Here is a 26,722-nt window from a genome sequence, read left to right on the forward strand (position 1 = left end):
AAGTACAGCACTAATCCTGGCCTTTGCAAGGGTTTGGATACAGGCAGAAGACAGAGAGGACACTCAAGGATAACGGATGGAATTAGTGTGAAGTAACAGCTCCATATAGCTGTACACCGTATTAATGGAATAGGTGCCCAAAGCTGAAGCAAGCAATGAACAATACCATGCTCTCATCTTCACTGGCTTCTAGTCAGCTCAGAATCAGATTTTAAAAGGGACTCTCTCTAAAACAAACAAATGCCTCTCCATGATTTCTTCACCCTATTTCTCCCATTTCATACTCCCAGCTTTTTCTCCCACTCCACCGACCAATGACACTCCCGCAATCGGAGCCTCCTCTGTCCCTTTCCCAAATGCTCCACAATTGTGGGAGAGTGCTAGCGGCAGCTGAATTTTTACTTGTGCTGCCCCATTTTTCTGCACTTCTCTTTTGCCTCTAACCAAGCTTCCAATTCACTTTTTCTTTTAAAATCTGACAGCAAAGCTTCCTCTGCTCTTTGGATCAAATAAACTCTCCTTGCAAAGCTTTTTGTGATGTTTTGTATCAAGGATGCTATATAAATAAAAACCATGTTTTGCACTGTATAACCATATGATCATTGTTTCATAATTATTCAAATATTATAATAATTTAAAAATACAGATAAAAGATAAAGCTGTTTACTGCACAAAAATAGCAACAAACATTAGTACGTACTTACTCTTAAAACCTCACTGTCTCTGTCAAGATCACCAGACCCAGATCCTTCAGGTTCCAGTCTACTCTGAAGTCAAGAGAATTCATTTTAAAATGTTGTTTCTAATGAAGAGATGGAAGACTGATATATAAAAATACCACTTGTGCTTCATTGTTAATCTCATTATGGCTGGCATCTCAGTATCAGAAAGCTACCTATGAAATAAAATATATGCTTAAGCTCTCATTGATATTTTGTATATCTAAATGCACCAACAGTATTTTAATCAGATGCTTTGGAGGAGTTTCATACCAGTTAACGGTATTAGTTATTCCGTTCTGTATTCACCTACGAATACTGTTCTATTCCATTGACAAGGATACCTAGACGTTGCACTCTTATGTAAGATCATTGGAGGTAAGATGGAATAAATATTTACATTTAGTTTTAAATTTCTAAATATACCTGTCACACTTGGGTATCCCCCAAAATACATGTATAGTGAGTAGCTACTAACTTCCTGCAAAGGGCCTGTGATTCATAAGGCATAGGATGGAGATTCTACTGTGGGGATCTACAGATGCATTCTTGTAAAGAGAAATTAAAAACATTAAATTATTTCCATTGCTATTAATTAAAACAATCCATTTGGAAACTGAGTCACTCTATGATTGCTGAAAAGTGATTACTTCTGATTTGTGCATTTTTGGTGGTAAATACAGGAGTCCAAACTCCTTCCGCTTCCCTCCAGGCAACTGACGTTGAAAACTCTACTGAAGATTATTCTCAGATTTCCATACTCCTATATTTTTAAAGATCAAAACTTTCAGAAAGAATCTTATTTTTTTCCCCCAAGAGAAATTTTCCACATGGGGTCTCAGGAAGAAGAAGTTTTAGAGTGACTCAAAAGAAATCTAGTCATCCATTTATTGAATTATCAGAGAGTGTTTGATGCATAAGAAACCTGAAAAAGCTGAAGCTTTCTTACTACTTGCACAAACATTAAACATGAGTAGGAGTTATTAGCAATTGAAATATCAGTTTCACACATGTTAAATGTAGTGGAAATTATTTACATTATGGCACTTATGGAATAATGTCTATTCATCCTACTGAAGTTAGTTACATAGGTGTGTTTTCACTGTTCGTTCACTCTGGAGTTCTATAGCTGTGTCAGTTTTTGACTATGGCTATGTCTACACTACAGCTTATGTTGGCATAACTTATGTCACTCAGGGGGGTGGTTTATTTACATCCCTGAGCAACATAAGTTACACAGACATAAGAGCCAGTGTGCACAGTGCTATGTCAGCAGGAGAGCTTCTCCCACAGACTTAGCTTCTGCCGTTTGCAGAGGTGGTTTATTTTGCTGACGGGAAAGCTCTCTCCCATCAGCAGAGAGTGACTTCACCAGTCACGCTGCAGCCAGGGGCGGCTCTATGAATTCCGCCGCCCCAAGCAGGGCGGCGCGTTGCGCTGCTCGCGCTGCCGGGCGCCGGTCCCGCGACTCCGCGGGACCTTCCGCAGACGTGCCGCTGGTCCCGCGCCTACGGTGGAGCTTCCGCAGGCATACCTGCAGGAGGTCCACACGAGCCGCAGGACCAGCGCACCCGCCGCAGTCATGCCTGCGGGAGGTCCAGTCGTCCCACGTCTCCGTTGGACCTCCCGCAGGCATGACTGCGGAAGGTCCGCCGGACCCGCCTGCCGCCCTCCCGTTAAAATGCCGCCCCACGCGCGCGCTCGGCGCGCTGGGGTCTAGAGCCGGCCCTGGCTGCAGCTGCGCCGCTGAGCGCTACATGTGCAGACAAACCTTAAGTGTGATGGAGCTGCAAAGCAGGGGACTACAAATCTTATTAGCTCCCTCCCCACTGTACTTCTCCTTCCCCATGCCAGGTAAGAGGAAAGGTAGTGGCTAGACATTGTTTGGAACTGGAAGTAGCTGGCCATATGGCTAGTTAGGAGCTGCAAAGAAACTGGATGTAGAGGCCACATGGCTAGTCAGGACTTCCAGAGAGACTGAACACAGAAAGAATTGCCCAGAAACCATATGCAGAGCAGTGTGTGGAACAGGCTGGGAGTCAAGAGTGCTAGAACCTTTGTAGAAGTGGGGGGGGGGTCAAGGCCAAAGTGCCCCCTTCCTCTGCTGCTGGCTGCTCTGGTGGTGAGTCAGCTGCCCCCTCTTCTGGTGCCACAGCAGCCCCTGGTGGGGAAAAGGTGCAACTGCAGCACCTCCCTGGCAGAATCTATTATTCTGCTGAGGGGAAAAAAAAAATCTACAGGGGACATGAATTCTGCCCTTGTTTCTTTTGTTAAAAGCAGGGAGGCATGGCCCTCTGGCCCCCCAGTTCTGGTGCTGTGCATGCCAGACATCACAACTAGGTGCAGGTCTATGTGGGTCTTACAGAAGGTGCAGCAGTGGCTGGGCATGGAACCAGTGTAGAGGGACCCCAATAAGAGTCATTAACTGAGCCTGGTCTGGAAACCTGCAAGCTGCTGTTTGTTTGAATAGAAACTGGACTGGAGAGGACACCCAAGCACTGGGTCTGAAGAGCCCTGGTTGTTGATTGGACTGCCTTGGGGTCCCTAACAAGAACAACTATTGTTCACCTTGAACTGTAACTATTTAAGCCTCTGTACCTAGGATATTTGCAACATTTCCCTTTCCTGCCAGCCCTAGTAAAATACCCTTTCACTTAACCATGTGTCTGAGTAGTCACTGGGACCCACCAGGGCTAGCACCTACTAGGCTGGCTGCTGAAACACCTACAGTGATTGCCTCTAAGTCATGATCCACACAGCTTGCTACCGGCACCTTAGGAGCTTGGTGTAATTCAGCACTGAGCAGCCTCAATATTTACAAGTGAAACTACAGAAGTGCACAATGAAGTCAGTAGAGAGCTAAGCTTTAATCATTTATTAAAATAAATTACACATTTTTATATCCTGTGTTGCCGTAGCCGAGTTGGTCCAAGGATATTAGAGAGACAAGGTGGGTGAGGGTATATCTTTTATTGGATCACTTCTGTTGGTGAGAGAGAAGCTTTCAAGCTTACACAGAGCTCTTCTTCAGGTCTGGGAAATGTACTGGGAGTATCACACAAATACATGGTGGAACAGATTGTTTAGAATAAGTAGTTAACATGTATTTCAAGGGACCATTCAAGGTGAAGTTGCCATTTAACAATGCTGCAGTCATAGGGAGAAAAAGAAGGGGGAAATTGGGGGGTGGGGTTAGTGGGTTATAGATTGTTGTAATAAGCTATAAATCCAGTGTCGCTATTCAGATCATGATTTTTAGTGTCTAGCAAAGTTATGAATTTATGCTCCTAGGCTTTTCTTTTGAACTTGTTATGCAGGTAGGATGACCAGATAGCAAGTGTGAAAAATCGGGATGTGGGTGGGAGGTAACAGGGGCTTATATAAGACAAAGTCCCAAATATTGGGACTGTCCCTATAAAATCAGGACATCTGGTCACCTTATATGCAGGTTTCCTTTGAGGATGAGAATTGAGAGGTCAGATATAGAGTGGTCGCTTTATGAAGCATTCACCCACAAGTGATATGATATTTTTATCTTATTTTTTTGTTCGAGGTCATTCAAGAACATAGTGATTGGTTTCACCTACATAGTTGTTATCGGGGCATTTAATGCACTAGCTGAGGTACACCACCTGTTGTGCTAAGCATATGTAGGACTCATGGGTCTTGAAAGGTGTGTTGTGAGGGGTGCTGATCATCGTAGCAATACAGATATATCTGCAGATTTTGCATCTGTTGTTCTGACACCACTTTGAGTTCGTGTGTCCTGGTCTGTGGGAAGCTTGCTTCTGATGATGAGCATGGAGAGGTTGGGTGGTTGGTTGAAGGCTAGAAGAGGGGGTTCGTGGCTGTTCATTTGGTTTGAACAAAGTGTTTGCTTTTGAATGTAAAATTGTTTGGGGTGTGGATGAAATGGAGGAGTTTGGTGACATGTTTGGGGTGGATATCTGAGGGTTGTCCATTGTTTTGTAGATATCTGAGTCAGGGAGCAATGCGGGAGGTGCCATCCATGTTGGCATAGGTGGTGTTCTGAGGGAGGTTGTTAAAGTTACAGTTTCTGGAGGAAGTTGGTTGTGCCCTGGAGGAAGCTGGCGCTTTGTGTGGTGAGTGGTTAAAGGATGGCTTCTAAGAGTCCTGATATTTTTTCAGTAAGAGTGCCATGGCCAGATACAAGGGTCTCTGCCTGAGTTCCCTTGTTTACATATTTTCGGAGGCATACAGAAGGTCCCTGGGGTGGGTTTTGGGGGGATGATGTTGTAGAGTTTCTTTTGGAGCTGTTTGGGGAAGGACTTGATATCCTTGAATTACTGGGTAAATTGTTGTATGGGATCTTATTTGAGTTCTTTGCAGTAGGTGGTGTCGGAGAGTTGATGGTTGGCCTTGTTAATGTAGTCATCACAGTTGAGGACTATGAAGGCACTCCCTTTGTCTGCTGATTTGATCTGGCGGTTGGATTTCAGGGACTATATAGCTGCCCTCTCAGCAGTGGAGAGAATATTAAGTTTGTTAAGGATTTCACAGTCAAATTTTCCCCCCTTGAAGAAATTAACATAATGATCAAGAGTGTGGTCTCAACCGCTGTGGGGTGTCCAGTCAGATTATTCTTTGTTCTTACGTCTGTCAGTGGGAACATGGTAATTGTGGGTGGCATCGTCACTGTTGTAAAAGAATTCTTTTGGCGGAGCTGGCAGAATTCTTCTGGTTCTCCACCTGTTAGGATGGTATCAAGCTGTATATGGCAGAGGGGCATTGCTGGCACATGATGGCATATATCACATTAGTAGATGTGCAGGTGAAAGTGTCCCTAATAGTGTGGCTCATGTGGTTGGGTCCTTTGATGGTGTCAATAGAGTAGATATGGGGACAGAGAAGGCAACGAGGATTGTTACAGGGATTGGTTCCTGGGATAGTGTTTCTGTGGTGTGGTGTGTAGTTGCTGGTGAGTATTTGCTTCAGGTTGGGGGGGCTGTCTGTAAGCGAGGACTGGCCTGCCTCCCAAGGTCTGTGAGAGTGAGGGATCGTTTTCCAGGATAGTAATCTGCCATGTACATGATAATACTCTGCTATGTACATTGGCCAAACCAAACAGTCTCTACGTAAAAGAATAAATGGACACAAATCCGACATCAGGAATTGTAACGTACAAAGGCCATTAGGAGAACACTTCAATCTCCCTGGACATTCTATAACAGATTTAAAAGTAGCCATACTTCAACAAAAAAAACTTCAAAAACAGACTTCAAAGAGAAACTGCAGAACTAAAATTCATTTGCAATTTTAATAACATTAATTTCGGCTTGAACAGGGACTGGGAGTGGCTGGCTCACTACAAAAGCAACTTTCCCTCTCTTGGTATTGACACCTACTCATCAATTATTGGGAGTGGACCACATCCACCCTGATTGAATTGGCCCTGTCAACACTGGTTCTCCACTTGTAAGGTAACTCACTTCTCTTCATGTATAACAATGCCTACATCTGTAATTTTCACTCCATGCATCTGAAGAAGTGGGTTTTTACCCACAAAAGCTTATGCCCAAATAAATCTGTTAGTCTTTAAGGTGCCTCCGGACTTCTTACAAAGTGATTACTCTATATCTGACCTATCAGTGATCATCCTCAAAGGAAACCTGCACAACATGTTCAAAAGACAAGCCTGGGAGCTTAAATTAATAACTTTGCTAGACGCTAAAGATCGTGGATTGGACAGACACACTGGATTTATGCCTTATTACGACAATCCGTAACCCACTAACTCTGTCCCCCCCAACCCCTCCAGCTTTTTTTCCTTCTTCCTTTCCCCCTAATGACTGAAGAGGTATTAACTGGAAATTTCATCTCAAAAGGTCCCTTGAAATATGTGTTTACTTATTCTAAACAATCTGTTCCACATTGTATTTACCTGTGACACTGAGTACATTTCCCAGACCTGAAGAAGAGCTCTGTGAGGCTCAAAAGCTTTATTGGTCCAATAAAAGATATTACCTCACCCACCTTGTGTCTCAGATATAAATTTTGATGTTAATATAACAACAAACTTACTATTTAAAATGCTCAGAAGTCAGGGGTACAGATTCTGGATCCACTCCAGTCTCTTTGCACTGTCCCACACTATAAAATGGCCAGAAAGATATTATGCCAGGCAATATGAGGATCAAGGATGATCCTCTTGAGATGAAGAGCCTACGTAGCACATAGAGGGCACCCTGTTTGCTGAGGCCAATCTAGGGGGAAAGGAGTGGCCTGGGACATCACCATGCCCTAATGATCCCCAACAGCATTATCAGTCCCTTGAGGTTGTCATCAGTTGGGTTACATTAGAGTAACTCTTGAGCTGCTCTGTCTCATGCCAGAGAAATGTGTTGGTATGCAGTAGGCCCAAGGTCAGGTGAGCACAAAGGTGGCTTGGTGTCACTTTTGTGACCACTTCCTGAGTTGCACCGTGTGCTCCTTAGCCACAGCCAGGGTCTGGGCCAGGCAGTCCAAAAGTTAAGGTTCTTATAACATATTTTACAAATTATATTGTTAAATACAAAATTTAATACCCAATGGGCCCAGTTTTATCTTAACATACATGATATCTTGTAAACTACTATCGACTTCAGTGGAAACCACAACTGGATTTATCTCTGGGTGAAACCAGTTACCGCCAGTGTAATCAAAACCTGGGGCCTAATTCTCTCTTTGGCAGCATGTGCATGACTCTCCGTGAGACCAATAGGAGAGGCATGCGTACAGATGAGAGTCCAATCTGGATCACTCTTTTGCACTTCCTCGTTCCTGAGTATTGAAAAAGAGAACTTCACCATCATAGGAACATATGCTTCTCTATTTAACAGCGAGTACAAATGGTTGTCAAAACATCCCCGTGTTAGGGCATGGGAGGAAATGAGTAATTCAAATTTTAAAATGTCTAATACAGGTATCTTTTGAGAACATCTCATTTATATTTTCTTCTAAGTATTATGGCTCACGTCTTTAGAAATGCTTTTCCAAAAGAATGTGTGCACATTAGCCCACTTCCAACTTAGGTATGCAATGGGTATGTGCTGATTGGGGTACAGGCCTAAGTCAGTTCTGTATAAATGTGTATTTGCTTTATTGTGTGTACACTTTTTGACCATTTATACACATTGTCTACAAGGTTATTTCCCCAGACTACACCTCCTTGTTAAGTTTGACCTCACTCTGTGCTAAAGGACAAGACAAGCAGAGCTAAATCTCAGACAGCCTCAGAAACTCACAAGTCCTCTGAATGGAGCGGATGGGCCGGGAGGGCCTGGAAGTCCTCGTGGTCCTGGCAGTCCCACACCAGGCTCACCCTAGAAGAACAACAAATATGAAGCAGTGAATATTTCAGACCACATTTTAGCATGTTTCATGACACTGGGTTAGCTTGGTTTGCCATAGCTAGCTTCCTTAGACCTAACTGTATTTTGCAAGTTTATAGAAACAAAAACGAACACAAGACAATTGTTTAAATACGAGAAAGGGATGTGAGGTTTATTCATTTGTGAAATAAACTCCCAAGAGAAATGGTCATTACAGTAAAGTAAAACTACTAAGACTGAAGAAAGCACTTGGCAATGTACTCTAGGAAATAACCCTGCATTAAATACACTCTTCTGCAATTTCTTTCTAAAGAAAATGGAGCATGGAAGGTACCTAATTAGCTCTTATTTCTTTAATTATTCTGAATTGTCATCTGGAATTGCATCTCCCTCTGCTCCCATTTCTATTCTGAATTTAGCTATGTTTTTATTAATTAGGAGAATCATATGTCAGGAATCAGAGAATTTCAACTGCATCACAGTCACAACAAAGCAAAAAACTTGGTTGTTTTTGACCAGTCACTAAATGCATTTATTCATTTGTTTATTTGCTTCTACACAGTTTTGCCAAGAGATTTCTAGAGGGATACTCTTCAAATGTTTTTTCCCATATACCTTTCATTTATTTTTACCATATTCATATCCATAGTGCCAGTATTTAATTAGTTTTGAGCTATTCTCATTGTTTGCAGCCATGCACTCTTACAGCTCCTGTTTATTTGCTCTGGTGCTTTTTAAAAACAGAGGTTACAGCATTAGCACTAGCCAATTTTTGTATTTGGTTTTGTGCAGTTTTTACCCTGTTGCAACCATGAGGGGTGGGCAAGTTCCCTCCCCCACAAATTCTCAAATCTGGATCATAGTTACATATAAAAGCCTACTATTTGTAAGCATTTCTGAAGTGCCTCTCACAGCTTTATCCATGCACTGCCCAAAGGTTACAAAACATCAATTGATAACCCACCAGCAGGGCAGTCAGTTCTCCAACCTGCTCTAGGATGCAGCAATTCCTGGCTTCCTATTCTACAACAATGGCAGCCAGAGACTTGCTGATAGATCCTAGCGGGGGCGGCGCTATGGTTTTTGCTGCCTCAAGCACGGCAGTCAGGCAGCCTTCGGCAGCGTTTCTGCGGGAGGTCCACAGGTCACGCGGATTCAGCGGTGGTTCTGCAGGTGATCTGCTGGTCCCGTGCCTTCGGCGTACTCGCTGCCAAATTGCCGCCGAAACCACGGGACCGGCGGAACCCCCGCAGAAACTCCACTGAAGGGTGCCTGACTGGTGCCCTCAGAGCGACTGGCAGGCCGCCCCCCTGTGGCTTGCCGCCCCAGGCACACACTTGCTGCGCTGGTCCCTGGAGCCGCCCCTGATCCTGTAGCGTGTACTCACCTTTAAAAGCATACTCAGAAGCTAAGAGATGCTGACCACCTTCCTAGGCTACAGATAGTCTTAGTAATTTTTGTGTAAACCAGGAAAACAATCTTTAGGCCATTCCTACCCCGTAAACATACCGTGGAAAGGAATCTGTTAATCATATCAATTTGGACAAGGCAGGGTTAGTGAGATGGTTTTCTGGAGCAACTTTTAAACTTAAAACTAACTGCATATAAAAGGGAGTGGGAACAATCTCCTTCTATTCTTCCAGCCTTTTGCTGCAGGCATGGTGACTAGCTGCTTATGCTGGAAGCTGTACGTAGCTGCCAACATTTAAAAAAATAATAATTTCAAGAAGCAATTCTCCAGAAAAGGGTCTTAGAGCTCCTGGATGCTTTTCAGCACGTTCTGAGTATCTTTAGCACCCATAAAACAGTGCCTTATGAACATCAGCTACCTAACTAACATCAGCTAACAGTTCTGTGAGGTACTGTGTGTAAGTGTTATCCCTATGCTATGGATGGGAAACAAAGGCAGAAAAGTATTTTGACTGAGGCTGTAGAATTAGTCAGGAATAGATGAAGGTGTCCTTTTCTTTCAGACCACTACCTCTCCTGCTACTATGATGTTCTGTTCTTATGGCCAAAAGTCACAAGGGCTATTCAGCAGCAGTCCCAACTAATGCAGTTGCAGTGCTGGATTAATTTGCTTTTTGTTGCGCATTACTCTCACTTTGCGCATACTGTAAACAGCCATGGGTGGTGTTTGATCTTAAAACAATCGACTACTGTATTTGTTTCATTCTAACTAAAAACAGGATGACTGGCTTCAGGGTGAGTATCTACATCTGAATATTTGTATTGGGTATCACGGAAAGAACTGAAGATGGAATGTGTGTGATTAAAGCTAGTTTGCTGGAAACTCATGAATCAGCTTTCCAAGCTGAGAAGGATCTATAGACTTGAGATTTTCTGATACAGAATGTAAACGACCGTCATAAAAGGGGAAAATTCACCCATCAGCAGAGGGGTTACAGAAGTTCCCCAGGGCAGAAGAACCACAAGAGTGCCTGCAGAGTGGCCATGCAGGGATCTGTGCACGTGGTGCAGCTAGGCCCTGCGCTAGCTCTGCATCAGCCAATAGAGCTGGCCCATTGTGTCCAGAATTACATGAATCCAACAGCCACAAAACACTGCACAGGAGATGGGTCAGGGTCACGGCCACTATTCCAGCCCAGAAACTGATATGGGGTTGCGGAGGGCCTGCAGAGCCGTTGTTGGAGGTTGCGAGGGGAATTCTGTTCACCCCTACCTCCATGTACATCCTTGCTCAAAGACCATTTATTTGGGCTTTGTGCAACAGACGGTGAGTGAGGAGGGAGCGATGAATCATCACCGCCTCGTGGGGCCACTGAGGTCATCCACCTTTGTTCTGGTTCAGTGCTTCATAGCATGGTAGGTGCACCATGACTCAGGGGCATGTGCTGAAGGTGCATCAGCTGCAAGGCCCTGTTGGCTCTAGCACCTAGTGGGACCCAAAGAGTATTTCACCCAGAACCTCCAAATACCACACTTCTGCAGGACACCCAGCTACCAGCTCCTGCCCAAACATCCTCCCAACAGTCTGGAGACTTGCCCTTTCTGCTGCTAGCCTCTGCCCAGCTAGAGCAGGAGAGAGAGAGCTGCAGATTTGCCATTCAACAGATTCATCCCATTGCCTTCTACTGACCTGTGATTGCTCAGCAGCAGATTCAGCACATGGGAGTGTTAAAGTATTTGTCAGTAATGGCCAACAGAGTTAGATTTAACCACCAAGTGATAATTTGCCTGTAGGTATTTTGTCAGCTTCCAGCAATAACAGGGGGAAACAAAAGCCTGAAGCAGAAAAGGTCTCCGCTCCAGCATGCGTAGGTGGTCTGGGAGTAGGCTAAGAGATCTGCGTTCACACAGATCCAGTGGCTCCTGCATCCCTGACCTGGAGGGCTGCAATTGTAGCTCACAGACTGGAATAATGGCCACAGGGGTCAGGAGGGAGTACCAGGAGCCCTACACCCTGCTCTGCATTGTCAGAGGTGAATTTCATCTTTCCAAGTGCTCTGGACTCCACTTGAGTTGAGTCTGAATGTATTTCACATCAAGGATTTGAGGGGTGGGAGTCAAAGGGAGGCTTCCTGCCTGTCCTGACACAGCACTGCACCCCAGAAGCGGCCAGCAGTTCCAGCTCCTAGGCGGAGGTGCAGCTCTGCGGGCTGCGCTCGCCCGCAGGCACTGCCTCCGCAGCTCCCATTGGATGCAGTTCCTGGCCAATGACAGTGCGGAGCCAATGCTCGGGGCAGGGGCAATGCGCAGAGCCCTGTTGCCCCCCTGCCTAGGAGCCGGACCTGTTGGCTGCTTCTGGGGTGCAGCGCAGTGCCAGGACAGACAGGAACTAGCCTGCCTTAGCTCCGCAGCACCGCCGACCGGATTTTTAACGGCCCGGTCGGCAATGCTGACCAGAGCTTCCAGGGTCCCTTTTCAACCGGGTGTTCCCGTCAAAAACCAGACACCTGGTCACCCTATTGAAGGACACCAGGAAAACAGGGAAGGTGGGGAGTTAGGCTGGAAGTAACGCAGCCACGTGGACAGAGCAATGCACAGGGTTTAATAAAGTTCCCCTTGTTCAACTTAACCAGCATTCAGCTTCACACTTTGCTAATGAAACACTGACCAGTTAACATTAATGATTCATTTGTCCACTTGTCTAAATTGCTGGCTGAATTTTTCAAGTGGAATGCAGCAATTGATTCACCTGCACTAGCTACCCTCAGCTCAGCTGAGACAGGAGTAGTCACCTCAAAATGTGAACACTGATTTTGGCTATTCTGCAAGGCTAAAATAGGACTGGCACTCTAATCTCCTACATAGTTTATCTGGCAGAGCATAGTCACAGTCACACATACAAGGCCCTTCATTTTTTGTTTAATATGTCTCAGAAATGTATTGGTGTTTATTATGAAAAATTTTAAGTGGGTGAAAATTGGCACAAAATATTAACTTCTGGGTAAATATTGGGGTTAATATTGGAGGATCGGAGGAGAGAGAGAAAAAGCAACAAAGAAAAAAGTAAGTATTGAAAGTAAAAGCAGTTTAATGCCATGGTTTACTTCATGAATTGTATATTAACAGTACAAACACGTGTGTGTGTGTGTGTGTGTGTGTGTGTGTGTGTGTGTGTTGTGACTGGTCTTTGAACAGATGCATGGTGGGGGAGAAGAGTACATAAATTCTTCTTGTGCTTTCTGTATTTTATTTCCTTTCAGAACATATCAAATTAACACAAAGCAAAAGATGAATGGTAGCTAACCCAATTGGTTCTTAGGGCAGGTCTACACTAAGGGCGGGGGTCGAACTAGGGTACGCAAGTTCAGCTACGTGAATAGCGTAGCTGAACTCGAAGTACCCTAGTTCGAACTACTTACCCGTCCAGACGCCGCGGGATCGAAGTCCGCGGCTCCAAGGTCGACTCCGCCACCGCCGTTTGCAGTGGTGGAGTACTGGAGTCGACCGGAGCGCGCGGGGAGTTCGAACTATTGTGTCTAGATTAGACGCGAAAGTTCTAACTCCGAGAAGTCGAACTCACCACTTCGACCCGGCAGGTAAGTGTAGACTAGCCCTTAGACAATGATAAGACACATACCTTTTCTCCTTTAAGGCCGTCCTCTCCCTTCAACCCTGGCAATCCTTGAAGTCCTCTTTCACCCTAAAAAGACATTTTTATTCAATATTTTCTTTCCATTAAAATAGAATTCCTATAAATTATGCATATTTAGAAAACCAAAAAGTGCCCTTAGGAACGTTGCTATAGTCTATTTGGAAGGAAGCTAAAGTGTGCAAAGTTCTCACCTGATTTTTCCCAGGTATCTGTGACTGATTAATATATTAGCAGACCTTTTGCAAGACAGTAGAGGATTACCTGAACTCTTGGAATAGTTCTCTATTTGTTCTACATTTCCTCAATGTGATAATAGTAGGCAGATTCCAGGCTGACATTTTGTCTTCAGCTGACCCAAATTATTCATTTCCAAAATGTACATTGGAAGGTCACCGGTTTCAATTTCACACCAAGGTAATGAGCAGTAGGGAAGAGGACAGTCAGATATTTTCCTGTGGAAATACTTACATAATATACTGCTGTAAGCTGCTAATCGAGTGCCACACATCGTGCAGCATGCCTCAACGTGAGGTGCCGACTCCACTCATCTCCTACTGGAATCATTAGAGCCCCATCCTGCAGGATGCTGAGCACCCTCAATTCCCATTGAGTTCAATGGGTGCTAAGCATCTCACAGAAATTACCTTGCAGTATTAGGCCTCAAGTTTCCTTTTAACCCTCAGGGTTCTAATAAATCTCAACTCCCAAACCCCAAATAACCCGCTTATCCCACTGTGTATTTTCCCCCCAATACAATATGCATATGCTGTGTTCTATATAAGGCTTGAGCCTTTGCTCATTGAAGTCTATAACAAAGTTCCCATTGATTTTAAGTGGTGCAGGATAAGGCTAGCAAGTGCAATGAATTAGCCAGCTAACCTAAAATTCTGGAACGAAATCCAGAGGAAAATGAAGCTCAGATTTATGTTCATTTATGAACTTTTTCTCCAAGGAAATCTGGACAACGGTGTGTGTTAATCATAGCCACTGTCAGAGTCTAACCATGATAGCACTGCACTAACTGTAAAGATCCATGAACTACATGCAGTAAGACTCAAATGTACCCACAGGATTTCATTTTTTTCTTTGTGGTTAATATTGATTTCTCTGGTGCTTAACTGGTTGTGGCCAAATGCTTTTTATGCATTAAGGCCCCAACCCTGCCAACACTGACACATGTGCTTTCCTGCACTACTGCAAACAGTACATTGATTTCAATGGGATTGCTCACAGTGTGTGAAAGTATTAGCAGGATAGGGGTCTAATTGCACACAGACAAAATGGTTTCCGAACATAAGTAAAGCTGCTAGAAGATTGCTAAGGGAGGAAATATGATTCTTTATACCACAAAGAACTGTAAAAGAAAAAAATATTCAAACATGCAGAGGCTAATTTAAAGTGTTGCTCCCGCAAAAATAAAATTCCTAATTACGTTATATAATTGAAGCATTTTCCACAGAACAATTTGTCATGGCTTTTGTTTAAAAAATGTGTTCTGCTTAAAATTAAAATGCTAAGAGCAAGAAAGCATAGTGCAAAGCTAAAAAGGTCAGCTTCTTTGGCTGGTACAGCTTTTCTAATGATAAATCATTTCTCCACACGCAGTGTGCAGAGGTGGTCAAAAAAGCAAACAGGATGTTAGGAATCATTAAAAAGGGGATAGAGAATAAGACTGAGAATATATTATTGCCCTTATATAAATCCATGATACACCCACATCTTGAATATTGCATACAGATGTGGTCTCCTCACCTCAAAAAAGATATACTGGCACTAGAAAAGGTTCAGAAAAGGGCAACTAAAATGATTAGAGGTTTGGAGAGGGTCCCATATGAGGAAAGATTAAAGAGGCTAGGACTCTTCAGCTTGGAAAAGAGGAGACTAAGACGGGATATGATAGAGGTATATAAAATCATGAGTGATGTGGAGAAAGTGGATAAGGAAAAGTTATTTATTTATTCCCATAATACAAGAACTAGGGGTCACCAAATGAAATTAATAGGCAGCAGGTTTAAAACAAATAAAAGGAAGTTCTTCTTCACGCAGCGCACAGTCAACTTGTGGAACTCCTTACCTGAGGAGGTTGTGAAGGCTAGGACTATAACAGCATTTAAAAGAGAACTGGATAAATTCATGGTGTTTAAGTCCATAAATGGCTATTAGCCAGGATGGGTAAAGAATGGTGTCCCTAGCCTCTGTTTGTCAGAGGATGGAGATGGATGGCAGGAGAGAGATCACTTGATCATTGCCTGTTAGGTTCACTCTCTCTGGGGCACCTGGCATTGGCCACTGTCAGTAGACAGATACTGGGCTAGATGGACCTTTGGTCTGACCCGGTACGGCCATTCTTATGTTCTCCTAAATATGAATTGACCTTGTGCAATAATAACTAGATTTCTTTGAGCGTGGAGTATGAACAGAGATTTGCAGATAGATGAAGCATTTGTTTGCCTGTTGGGCTGAATAATTAACTCCCTCACCATTGGATCATTTGTACTGACTATTATAAAAATGTGACCCTCCCCTGAGGAGTGTATACAGAGGGCAGGAACAGAAAGTTTTTAGCATTTGTGTAGATTTCTGGAAGGGGAAAGGGGTGCATAAGGTAGAAGATATCCCCACCCAAATGCTTCCTTGTGGGAGGGAGGGAGGCAGGAGGGAAAATATAGCAACAAGGTGGGGAGTGGGAAAATGGAAAAAAAGTCATGTAGGTAGTGTAGCTGGAAGATATGTCACACTAGAGCATTGCAGAGGGCACCTGGGCCAAAGCAGCTGAGAAGAGGGGGGGGCGGCACTGGACTCTGGGAAAGTGGATGGAATGGGGCAGCTAGAAGAGAAGCCAGAGACCTGGGAGCATGGGGGAAGGTTGACAGAATGACACAGGTGAGAAACCGTTGGGGAACACCTGAGCATGGAAGAAGATCACACCAAACAACAGCAGATGAAAAATGCACTGGTACTATGTAATGTGAGGGTGGGTTGGGTGGGTTTCAGGAGCTGAGAGGCAGGCTTGAGTCAGGGGAGGGACGAGCAACAGGGCAATTGAGGAGGTGGGAAATGGGCCGAGGAGAAGTGGTGATCAGGGGTATGTGGTAGCTGTGGGCAGGGTGGAGCCCGGGAGTGAGACAGGTGGGGTGGGTCAGTTAATGTGATAGAGTTCCCTCTGCCTTGAGAGAGCTCTTGTATAAACCTGGGTTGGAGCACAAAGTGCTCACCCGGTCTGGCAGCCAGTGTGAATCAGCAGGTGAGCCCTTCGTCACTAGCTGCACAAGATCCTATAGGCTGACACCCTATTAAGGCCTAGAAGAAAAGGACTGGAGGGAGAAGCAGCTGGGAAACTGAAGGCTGCAGTGCATCCCTTTGTTTACATAATGGTTACAAACACAGCTTGACAGCCATAAGTCATGGTGAAGGAGTTAGTTCAAGCTATTTGCCAACTTTAAACAGTATTCACAAAACAGAAGAAAGACTCCAGGACTTCTGAAATCAATCAGTGTGAAACAGACCTGTGATCAGTCAAGGATGGTCATCTTGGGGTCTCTTCCAAATGCTTGTGATGCACTTTGAAACATTACAGTCTTTTTGCTTTTCATTATAACATAGTGCAGCAGTTCAGATACCAAACTGCCTACTGAGAACAGGGTTGCAAAACAGCATTGTATAGCTTAAGGTCAAACTTAGCTGAGTGTCAGTCTGGCAAAGACATGCTAGGTTTTTTTTCTCTTCAACAAACTAAAATATGCATGAAAAAGGTACTTACTGGCAATCCATCTTTACCAGGAATGCCCTAAAAGAAAAACACCCATTTTAGAAAGGTACATAGAACATGTATAAAGTAGAAAAGGGATAAAAACAAGTAACTGCATCTTAATGGCCAGCATTTCATGCTGTGACAAAATATCAAAAGAGAATTAGGATCTGTATTGTGTTACCAGGTGCACTACTTTGTATACGTATTTGATTGAGGGCCATGTATTTGTGATCGAGGAGAGAGTGAAGTATAAAACAATCTGTGTATCCAGAAGCTGCAGCTTAGAGGGCATACATAAACCATGCTTCTTGGGAGCTACACAACCTGTCCCCCCATCCAACATTTCTCAAAATGCAAGTGCCATCCTTGAGGAGCTTGGCTGACACCTCAGCAGTTGTGTTTTACACCCTTTGACCCGAAATCGCCATGGCCAGACAGCTTGTAGAACCACTGATATGTGCAGAAGACTACTATTTTGACGTGGCATGATTAAACACCCACTTTGACTATACAGGGTGCAAGGCAGTAGAGAATCAGCCCTTCACCTGTGTGGGATAAATGAATATTGGTCTCTCTATATGATCTGTGTGGCTTCAATAGAGATGCAGTACTCACAGGTTCACCATCTTGCCCAGGTTTTCCTAGAGGCCCAGGAGGTCCTTGAATCCCTGTCTGCATTTTTTCTAGTTCCGACTTTCCTGGTGGTCCTAGTGGTCCTCGCGGCCCTTGCTCTCCTTTTTCGCCTCTCTCACCTTTTTGACCCTAAAAATGTACAATATACAAATAATGGGTTTTATTATTTTCTTTTTATTATTTTAACATATATTGCCATCATACCTACAGGCCTCAAACCAGTTTGGGGCCCCATTTTGCTAGGCACTGTACCAACATATATTACAACCAACTCAGGGTATTAAACCTCGTTCTGACTGATCAAGATGAATTGATCATTCAACTAAAATGGGATGATTGCCTGGGTACAAGCGGTCATGACCTAATTTCACTAGTTATGTGCAGACAGAATTATAGTCCCCAACCAGCAACATTTGGTGCTTTGAAAAAGCCAGTTGCCCACACAAAACTGAGTGGGAGGAAAATTTAAACATAAAAATGTTAATAATAATGGGCAGCTATTTAAGAATACTCTGTTAGCCACCCCAAAAAAATCCAACACCCTTGCCTCACCACACACACACAGTTCAGCGATCATGAAATAAGGCTTCTTTGGTTAAAAAAAAAAATCAAGTGAAGTGAAAGCAGCCATTACCACATATATGGAAAAAATTAGGAAGCTGATAGCAAAGAGTACAAGCCAGCAGTTAGTAAATACAGACAATTGATAAGGGAGGCTAAAGGCATCAACGACCAGCAGGGTAAAGGACAATATCAAAAGAACATCCCAAGCAGTGGGTCTAGCTTCTATTTTAAAAAAAAGTCATAGCCATGCTCTATCTCCCTCTTAAAGGTGGAATGCGAGTTTTAATTTGTCCTCCCCTAAGCTGGGAGGATATGTACCAAAACAAAACAAAACAAAGCAGAATTCAGTTCCCTAGCTGGGGTTTTCTAGCCTGCAATCTTCCAAGGTTTTAGCCTCACCATCCAGAAGCAGGAAGCCTATAGCTTTCAGTATTTGAATTGCCCCCTTCCACCAACAGGAGAACTATTATCTGGCCCCTCTCTGGTCTGATTGGCTCCAGACTCTGCTTTCTTTAGAGGCCAGGTGAGGTTTAAACCAGGACAATTAGTCCCTGTGTGGCCTGGTCTACACTACGCGTTTAAACCAATTTTAGGAGCGTTAAACCGATTTAACACTGCACCCATCCACACTAAGAGGCCCTTTATATCGATATAAAGGGCTCTTTAAACCGGTTTCTGTACTCCTCCCCAACGAGAGGAGTAGCGCTAATATTGGTATTACCATATCGGATTAGGGTTAGTGTGGCCGCAAATCGACGGTATTGGCCTCTGGGCGGTATCCCACAGTGCACCACTGTGACTGCTCTGGACAGCAATCTGAACTCGGATGCAGTGGCCAGGTAGACAGGAAAAGCCCCGCGAACTTTTGAATATCATTTCCTGTTTGCCCAGCGTGAAGCTCCGATCAGCACGGGTGGCGATGCAGTCCCAAATCCAAAAAGAGCTCCAGCATGGACCGTACAGATGTGATCGCTGTATGGGCAGACAAATCTGTTCTATCAGAGATCCGTTACAGAAGACGAAATTCCAAAGAATTTTTAAAAAATCTCCAGACAGAGGCCACAGCAGGGACTCAGCACACTGCTGCGTGACAAGCGTAACGGAAAGCCAAAGAATCAAATGGACGCTCATGGAGGGAGGGAGGGGGGACTGAGGACTCAAGCTATCCCACAGCTCCTGCAGTCTCCAAAAAGCATTTGCATTCTTGGCTGAGCTCCCAATGCCTGTAGGGTCAAACACATTGTCTGGGGTGGTTCAGGGCATAGCTCGTCAATTTACCCCCCTCACCCACCCCCAGAAGTAAAAGGGAAAAAAATCGTCTCTTGACTCTTTTAAATGTCACCCTGTGTCTACTGAATGCTGCTGGTAGACGCGATGCTGCGGCAGTGACCTTTCCCCCTCCCTGGTGGCAGATGGTACAATATGACTGATATCCATCGTCATCACCAGCCTTGTGGCAGATGGTACAGTACAGAAGGACTGGTATCCGTCCTCATCATCAGCCCATGAGTGCTCCTGGCTGGCCTCCCGGTCATTCCCAGTAGATGGTACAGAATGGCTGGTAACCATCTTCATCATAGCAACAGGGGGCTGAGCTCCATCAGCCCCCGCCCTTCATGTGTAAAGAAAAGATTCTGTACTGCCTGGACTATCATAGCAGCGGGATGCTGGGCTCCTCTCCCCGACACTGCTTAATGTCCTGCCTGGACTATCATAGCCGCTGGAGGCTGCCTTCCCCTCATTTTATCTCACTAACAAGTCACTGTTTCTTATTCCTGCATTCTTTATTACTTCATCACACAAATGGGGGGACACTGCAATGGTAGCCCAGGAAGGCTGTTGGAGGAGGGAAGCAACAGGTGGGGTTGTTGCAGGGGCACCCCCTGTGAATGGCATGCAGCTCATCATTTCTGCGGGATCTGACACGGAGCGGTTGTGCTCTCTGGTTCTCTGATACACTGGTTCTCTAGTACACTTGCCCCATATTCTAGGCAGGACTGATTCTATTTTTAGATACCATAAAGGAGGGATTGACTCGGGGAGTCATTCCCAATTTTGTCTTTTGCACCCCCGGCCGACCTCAGCCAGGGGCACCTATAACAGCAGCAGACAGTACAGTACAGAAGGACTGGTAACCGTCATCTCATTGCCAATTTACAATGGCAGCAGACGGTACAGAATGGCTGATAACCGTCTCTGCTATCATGCAAAAGCAAATGAATGCTGCTGTGTAGCGCTGCTGAATCGCCTCTGTCAGCGGCATCCAGTACACATACGGTGACAGTGACAAAAGGCAAAAGAGGCTCCATGGTTGCCATGCTATGGCGTCTGCCAGGGCAATCCAGGGAAAAAGGGAGCGAAATGATTGTCTGCCGTTGCTTTCCCAGAGGAAGGAGTGACTGACAACATTTACCCAGAACCACCCGCGACAATGATTTTTGCCCCATCAGGCACTGGGATCTCAACCCAGAATTCCAAGGGGCGGGGGAGACTGCGGGAACTATGGGATAGCTACGGAATAGCTACCCACAGTGCAACGCTCCAGAAATCGATGCTAGCCTCGGACCGTGGACGCACACCGCCGACTTAATGTGCTTAGTGTGGCCGCGTGCACTCAACTTTATACAATCTGTTTTACTAAACCTGTTTATGTAAAATCGGAATAATCCTGTAGTGTAGACGTACCCTCTTTCTGGCCAATTGGTGGTTAAGGCAATCCAACTGATTCCCAGGTGTCAGGAATCTTTGGGCTTGGCTATACTTGAGAGTTACAGTGCTGTAACTTACTCCCCATCCACACTGGCAAGGCACATACAGCGCTGTATCTCCCTGGCTACAGCACTGGCTGTACTCCACCTCGGCCTGGGGAATAACGACTATAGCGCTGCTCTTGCAGTGCTGGGGTGCCAGTGTAAACAGTGATTAATCTTACTACGCTGTAACTGACCTCCGGAACCTTCCCATAATGCTTTTTAAGTAAAGATAACACTCTTTGTTTTGTTGTGATGCCTCTCTTTGTTTTGTTGTGAACTCAGGGCTCCCGGAGCTGCTTATCTAAAACACAAACACAGCTACTGTTTGCTCCAGCAGAGGCAGGGAGGGGGGATCCCCTAGTGTTTGCTTGAGGAGAGAAGCAGCCCAGAGTGGGGGAGGTCCGTTTTGGAGCAGCTGCTTATCTGGTCTGAAGGCTATTTGCATTTAGTGAATGAGAGAAGGATGGGGAAAGGGGTCGAAACTTTTAAAATGATTGAAGGTTGGTGCTGTGTATCTTCAAGTCCTTAGAATTTGCAAGGCAGGGAGCTGACAGTGTCAGCTCCAAAAATCCACTCTCTCTCTCTCCCCCACGCTCCCTGTCACACTCCACCCCACCCCACTCTTTTGAAAAGCACGTTGCAGCCACTTGAACACTGGGATAGCTGCCCATAATGCACCACTCCCAACACCAAATGTGGCCCCACTGCAGCGCTGGTAGCTGTCAGTGTGGCCATACTGCAGCGCTTTCCCTACACAGCTGTACGAAGACAGCTTTAACTCCTAGCGCTGTACAGCTGCAAGTGTAGCCAAACCCCTAGATGCCCTTTTGATTCCCAAAAAAGAGCCAGAATGGAATTTAAATACACAAAAACAAACACACAAACCAAATGCTGCAGCTCACACAGAAAAAAAAATGTCCCCCACAAGACGAGATGATCTTTCATATTCCATTTATATCACCTTCACTCCCCTAATCACACTACATACAAAACAATGAGTTTTATAGAATCCTCTCCTAAAGTATGTACCCCACAAAGCACCAGAACACCCTCTCACAGACAATAAAAACTAGTTCTTTAAACATATCAGGAACAAACTAAATCCTGTCAATGGTATTGGTCCAAAACTAGATGAATGGTAAAATTGTCAATCGTGCAATAGAAGGCAGAAGTATTAAATACTTATTTTTGTTTTGTATTCAGAAAGAAGCAGGATAATGTAAGCATATCTTTCTGTTCTGTCAATAACTAGGGAGGATGTTGAACAACAACTAGTTAAACTTTTTAAAATCTATAAGACCAGATAACTTGTTTCAAAGAGTATTAAAAGAATTGGCCAAGCAACTCTCTGAACCATTAGTATTGATTTTTAACAAATCTTGGAAGACTAGGGATGTACCACAGGACTAGAAAAGAGCTAATGCCATGCCAATATTTAAAAGGGTAAATAGGAAGACTCAGGAAACTACAGATAGGTTAGCCTGACATCAGTCCTGGAAAAAATCATGGAAAGGCTGATATGGAATATAATCAGTAAAGGATTAAAAGATGGTATCATAATTAATGCCAGTCAATACGATTTTATGGAAAATAAATCCTCTTGGGCAAACTTTACTTTGTTTTTGAATGAGATTACAAGTTTTGCTGTTAAATGTAAGTGTATTGACATAAGATACTTAGATTTCTGTAAGGCTTTTGACTTAGTGCCACATGACATTCTGATAAAAAAAGTTAGTGCTACATAAAACCCAATGTAGCCCACATTAAATCAATTAAAAACTGGTTAACTGATAGACTGCAAAAATAATTGTAATTCTGGAATTGCCATCCAAGGCAGGCCCTTCTAGTTGGATCCTGCAGGGATCTGTTCTCAGCCCAGTGCTGTTCAATATCTTTCTCAATGCTCTAGAAGAAAATATAATCTCATTACTAATGAAATTTGCAGATAACACAAAAATTGGTGGAGTGGTAAATAACAGCGGAGACAGATCAGTTAGATAGGCTGACCTGATGGCTTGGTAAGTTGGCTTATTGGAACATCATGTGTTCTAAAACAGCCAAATTAAAGGTTATACATCTAGGAACTAAAAATGTAGGTCACTTTTATAAGATGAGGGACTGTGTCCTGAAAAGGACTTAGGCAGGGATGTTACATAAAAGATGAACATGAGCTTCCAGTGTGATGCTGTAGCTAAAAGGGTGAACACAGTCCTCGGATCTATAAGCAGGGGAATATCAATTAGAAGTAGGGAGATGGTATTACCTCTGTATGCAGCATTAGTGAGACCATTACTGGAATCCTGGGTCCAGTTCTGGTGTTCACACATAAAAAAGGATGTTTAAAAATGGGAAAGAGCAAACAAAGGCTACAAGAATTACCTGCAGTCTGAAAAAGATGCATTACAGGGAGAGACTTAAGAAGCTTCATCACATTTTTTCAAATCAAGGAAGGATATAGTTTTTAAAAGATATACTAGACATTATGGACTTGCTGTAGAGATTATGGGTGAGTGGCTAGTGGTATGCAAGAGGTCAGACACAATTATCCCTTCTGGCCCTAAAATCTATGAATTAGAAGTTGTATATACAGTTTGAGTCATAGGAAGTGAATGTTTTAGAGGAATTATATTTGTAAATTCTGAAATAAATTCTAAACCTTATGCAAATCCATGTACCCAACTTGCATGGCCTATCATCAAGCTACTCTTTCACCATTCATTATAAATCTGTCACAACAAGCATTAGGACTGACATGAAGAGCACGTAAAAGTATAAAAGCCAATGGTTAAGGCTACATTTATGTCACGGAGGTCATGGAATCCCTGACTTGCAGAGACCTCCCTGACATTCTCTGCTTCAGACCTAGGGACAGCAGGACTTTGGAGCTGGCAGCCAGCAGGGCCCTGGCAGGGTTCCAGTGACAGGCGACAGCAGCAACAGGGGCCCCCTGCAAGGTTCCAGCTACAGGCAACAGCCTTGCACAGGGAAGGGGGAACGCCTTGGGCGAGCGGCTGGGGGGGTCACAAAGAGGTCACGGCTTTGGAGAACTTTTGTTTATTGCCTGTGACCTGTCTGTGAGTTTTACTAAAAATAACCATGACAAAATCTTAGCCTTAGCAATGGTACATGTCCAATTGAAACACACAACTTCAAGTAATTTCAAAATTAAACTTCCACTCTGCATGTCTTGCTGGCAGCGGAGATCAGCATTGATGTACTGCAATTTCAAACCATGACAGAGCAAAGTAAGAATGAAGCAGAGAACTTAAAGTTGGAGATACAAAGGTAAGTTCAAGGAAAGGAACAATATTAATCTAGTGGGTAAAGGTCTGGTGATTAATAAAGCTACTAATGATATGTGAATATTTGGCAGTATGTCGAAGAGGAGGACTTGCAGGTATCCAGCTACACGTGTCAACTAGAGGATGAAATATCCTTCTGATTCATGGCATTTTAGGCTAAGAGCTCCCAATCTGATTTCCAGCTTTCCATGATATTTGGAGCAACATAATTGCATACAAATCAAGCAGGCACAAGACCTTGTGTGAGCACTGGGCGTAATATGTTCATTTCTCTCCACCATGTGGGACCAGCTCTGCCACATGTAGCCAGGGCCCTGTCCCCTTTGGGGAAGCTAGCATTGGCAGCAGTTTTAGGCTGGAGCAGTCCCTTGTGCTCAGGGGATTGCCAGGGCTGTCATTGTTCCTGGCCTTACCTGAGCCACAACGAGGTGAGAGGAAGGATCCTTGTACTCTCTTCCCCCCTTACCTTCCTGTGCAGGGTCAGATGCAATCCAGCCCTGAAAGTTTCTGCCCCAAAAGGGATTATTTTTGCCAGACATTATGACTGATTGATTATGTGATTACTCCCAATAATTGTGTGATTATTCCCAATGCTTTACAAGGGATTTACAGAGACAAGGTGGATGAGGTAATATCTTTTATTGGACCAACTTCTGTTGGTGAGAGACAAGCTTTTGAGTTTACACGGAGCTGTGCTTCAGGGCTGGGAAATTGTTGGGTCAATAAAAGATATTACCTCACCCACCTTGTCTCTATAATATCCTGGGACCAACACAACTACAACGACACAGCATTCAAGGAATTTACAGATATTTCTGGTCCCTAATTTGCCATTAAATTATCTAAAGCATCTCACTATAAACACTATAAGAGAGGCTCAAATTAAATGTATACTCCAAATTAAAAAACATAGTAAGAAGACCAAAAAAGTGCCATAATGGCTAAACAACAAAGTGAATGAAGTGGTTAGAGGCAAAAAGGCATCCTTTAAAAATTGGGAGTCAAATCCTACCGAGGAAAATAGAAAGGAAAATAAACATTGGCAAGTCAAATGCAAAAGTATAATTAGGCAGGTCAAAAAAGAATTTGAAGAGCAACTAGCAAAAGACTCAAAAACTAACAGCAAAAAAATTTGTAAGTACATGGAAAGCAAGAAGCCTGTCAAACAATCATGGACAAACACGGTGCTAAAGGAACACTCAAGGACGATAAGGCCATTGCAGAGAAGTTAAATGAATTCTTTGCATTGGGCTTCACTGCAGAGGATGTAAGCAAGGGCGGCTCTAGACATTTCACTGCCCCAAGCATGGCGGCATGCCGCGCGGGGCGCTCTGCCGGTCGCCGGTCCCGTGGCTCCGGTGGACCTTCCACAGGCGTACCTGCGGGGGGTCTGCTGGTCCTGCGGCTTCGGTGGAGCCGCGGGACCAGCGGACCCACCGCAGGCACGCCGCCAAAGGCAGCCTGTCTGCCGCCCTCCCGGCAACTGGCAGAGCGCCCCCCACCCTTGGCGTGCTGGGGCCTGGAGCCGCTCCTGGATGTAAGGAAGATTCCCACACCTGACCCATTCTTTTTAGGTGACAAATCTGAGGAACTGTCCCAGATTGAGGTGTCAATAGAGGAGGTTTCAGAACAAATTGATAAATTAAACAGTAATAAGTTACCAGGATCAGATGATATTAATCCAAGAGTTCTGAACAAACTCAGATATGAAATTGCAGAGCTCCTAACTGCGGTATGTAACTTATTGTTTAAGTCAGCCTCTGTACCAAATGACTGGAGTATAGTTAATGTGATGCCAATTTTTTAAAAACTCCTGAGACGATCTTGGCAATTATAAGACGGTAAGCCTAACTTCAATACTAGGCAATTGGTTTAAAACTATAGTAAAAAACAGAATTTGCAGACACATAGATTAACACAATTTGTTAGGGAAGAATCAACATGGCTTTTGTAAGGGAAAATCATGCCTCATGATATATTAGAATTCTTTGAGGGTGTCAACAAATAAGTGCACAAAATCTGATCCAGTAGATATCATTTACTTGGACTTCCAGAAAGCCTTTGACAAGGTCTCTCACCAAAGGCTCTTAAGCAAAATAAGCAGTCATGGAATAAGATGGAAGGTCCTCTCATGGATTAGTAACTAGTTAAAAGATAAAAGAACAGGAGTACTTGTGGCACCTTAGAGACTAACAAATTTATTTGAGCATAAGCTTTCGTGGGCTAAAACCCACTTCATCGGATGCTTGCAGTGGAAAATACAGTAGGAAGATTGTGTGTGTGTGCGCGCGCGCACACACACACGAAACAATGGGTGTTACCACACACACTATAAGGAGAGTGATCTGTTAAGGTGAGCTATTACCAGCAGGAGAGAAAAAAAACTTTTTGTAATGGTAATCAAAATGGCCCATTTCCAACAGTTGACAAGAAGGTGTGAGGAAATGGGGCATTTTGATTACCATTACAAAAAGTTTTTTTTCTCTCCTGCTGGTAATAGCTCACCTTAACAGATCACTCTCCTTATAGTGTGTCTGGTAACACCCATTGTTTCATGTTCTCTGTGTATATTGTGACAGACCCAGACCAGTGTGGTACAGGAGTCTG

At 44.1% G+C, this 26,722-nt stretch overlaps 1 protein-coding gene across 7 annotated transcripts in view; it reads right to left on the reverse strand.

Moving 5' to 3' along the window:
- Window positions 1–26,722, reverse strand: part of COL15A1 (collagen type XV alpha 1 chain) — a 328,870-nt gene that overhangs the window by 118,794 nt on the left and 183,354 nt on the right. For all 7 annotated transcript variants that reach the window (XM_045005761.1, XM_045005760.1, XM_045005762.1 and 4 more), the window contains 5 exons: window positions 17,479–17,625; window positions 16,873–16,899; window positions 13,098–13,160; window positions 7,964–8,041; window positions 705–767 (listed from right to left, as the gene is read on the reverse strand). In XM_045005761.1, the coding sequence (XP_044861696.1) occupies window positions 705–767; window positions 7,964–8,041; window positions 13,098–13,160; window positions 16,873–16,899; window positions 17,479–17,625 (378 nt within the window). The remainder of the gene's footprint in view (window positions 1–704; window positions 768–7,963; window positions 8,042–13,097; window positions 13,161–16,872; window positions 16,900–17,478; window positions 17,626–26,722) is intronic.

This window comes from Mauremys mutica, chromosome 2, assembly GCF_020497125.1.
Source record: "Mauremys mutica isolate MM-2020 ecotype Southern chromosome 2, ASM2049712v1, whole genome shotgun sequence".
In the NCBI taxonomy this organism is placed as follows: Eukaryota; Metazoa; Chordata; order Testudines; family Geoemydidae; genus Mauremys; species Mauremys mutica.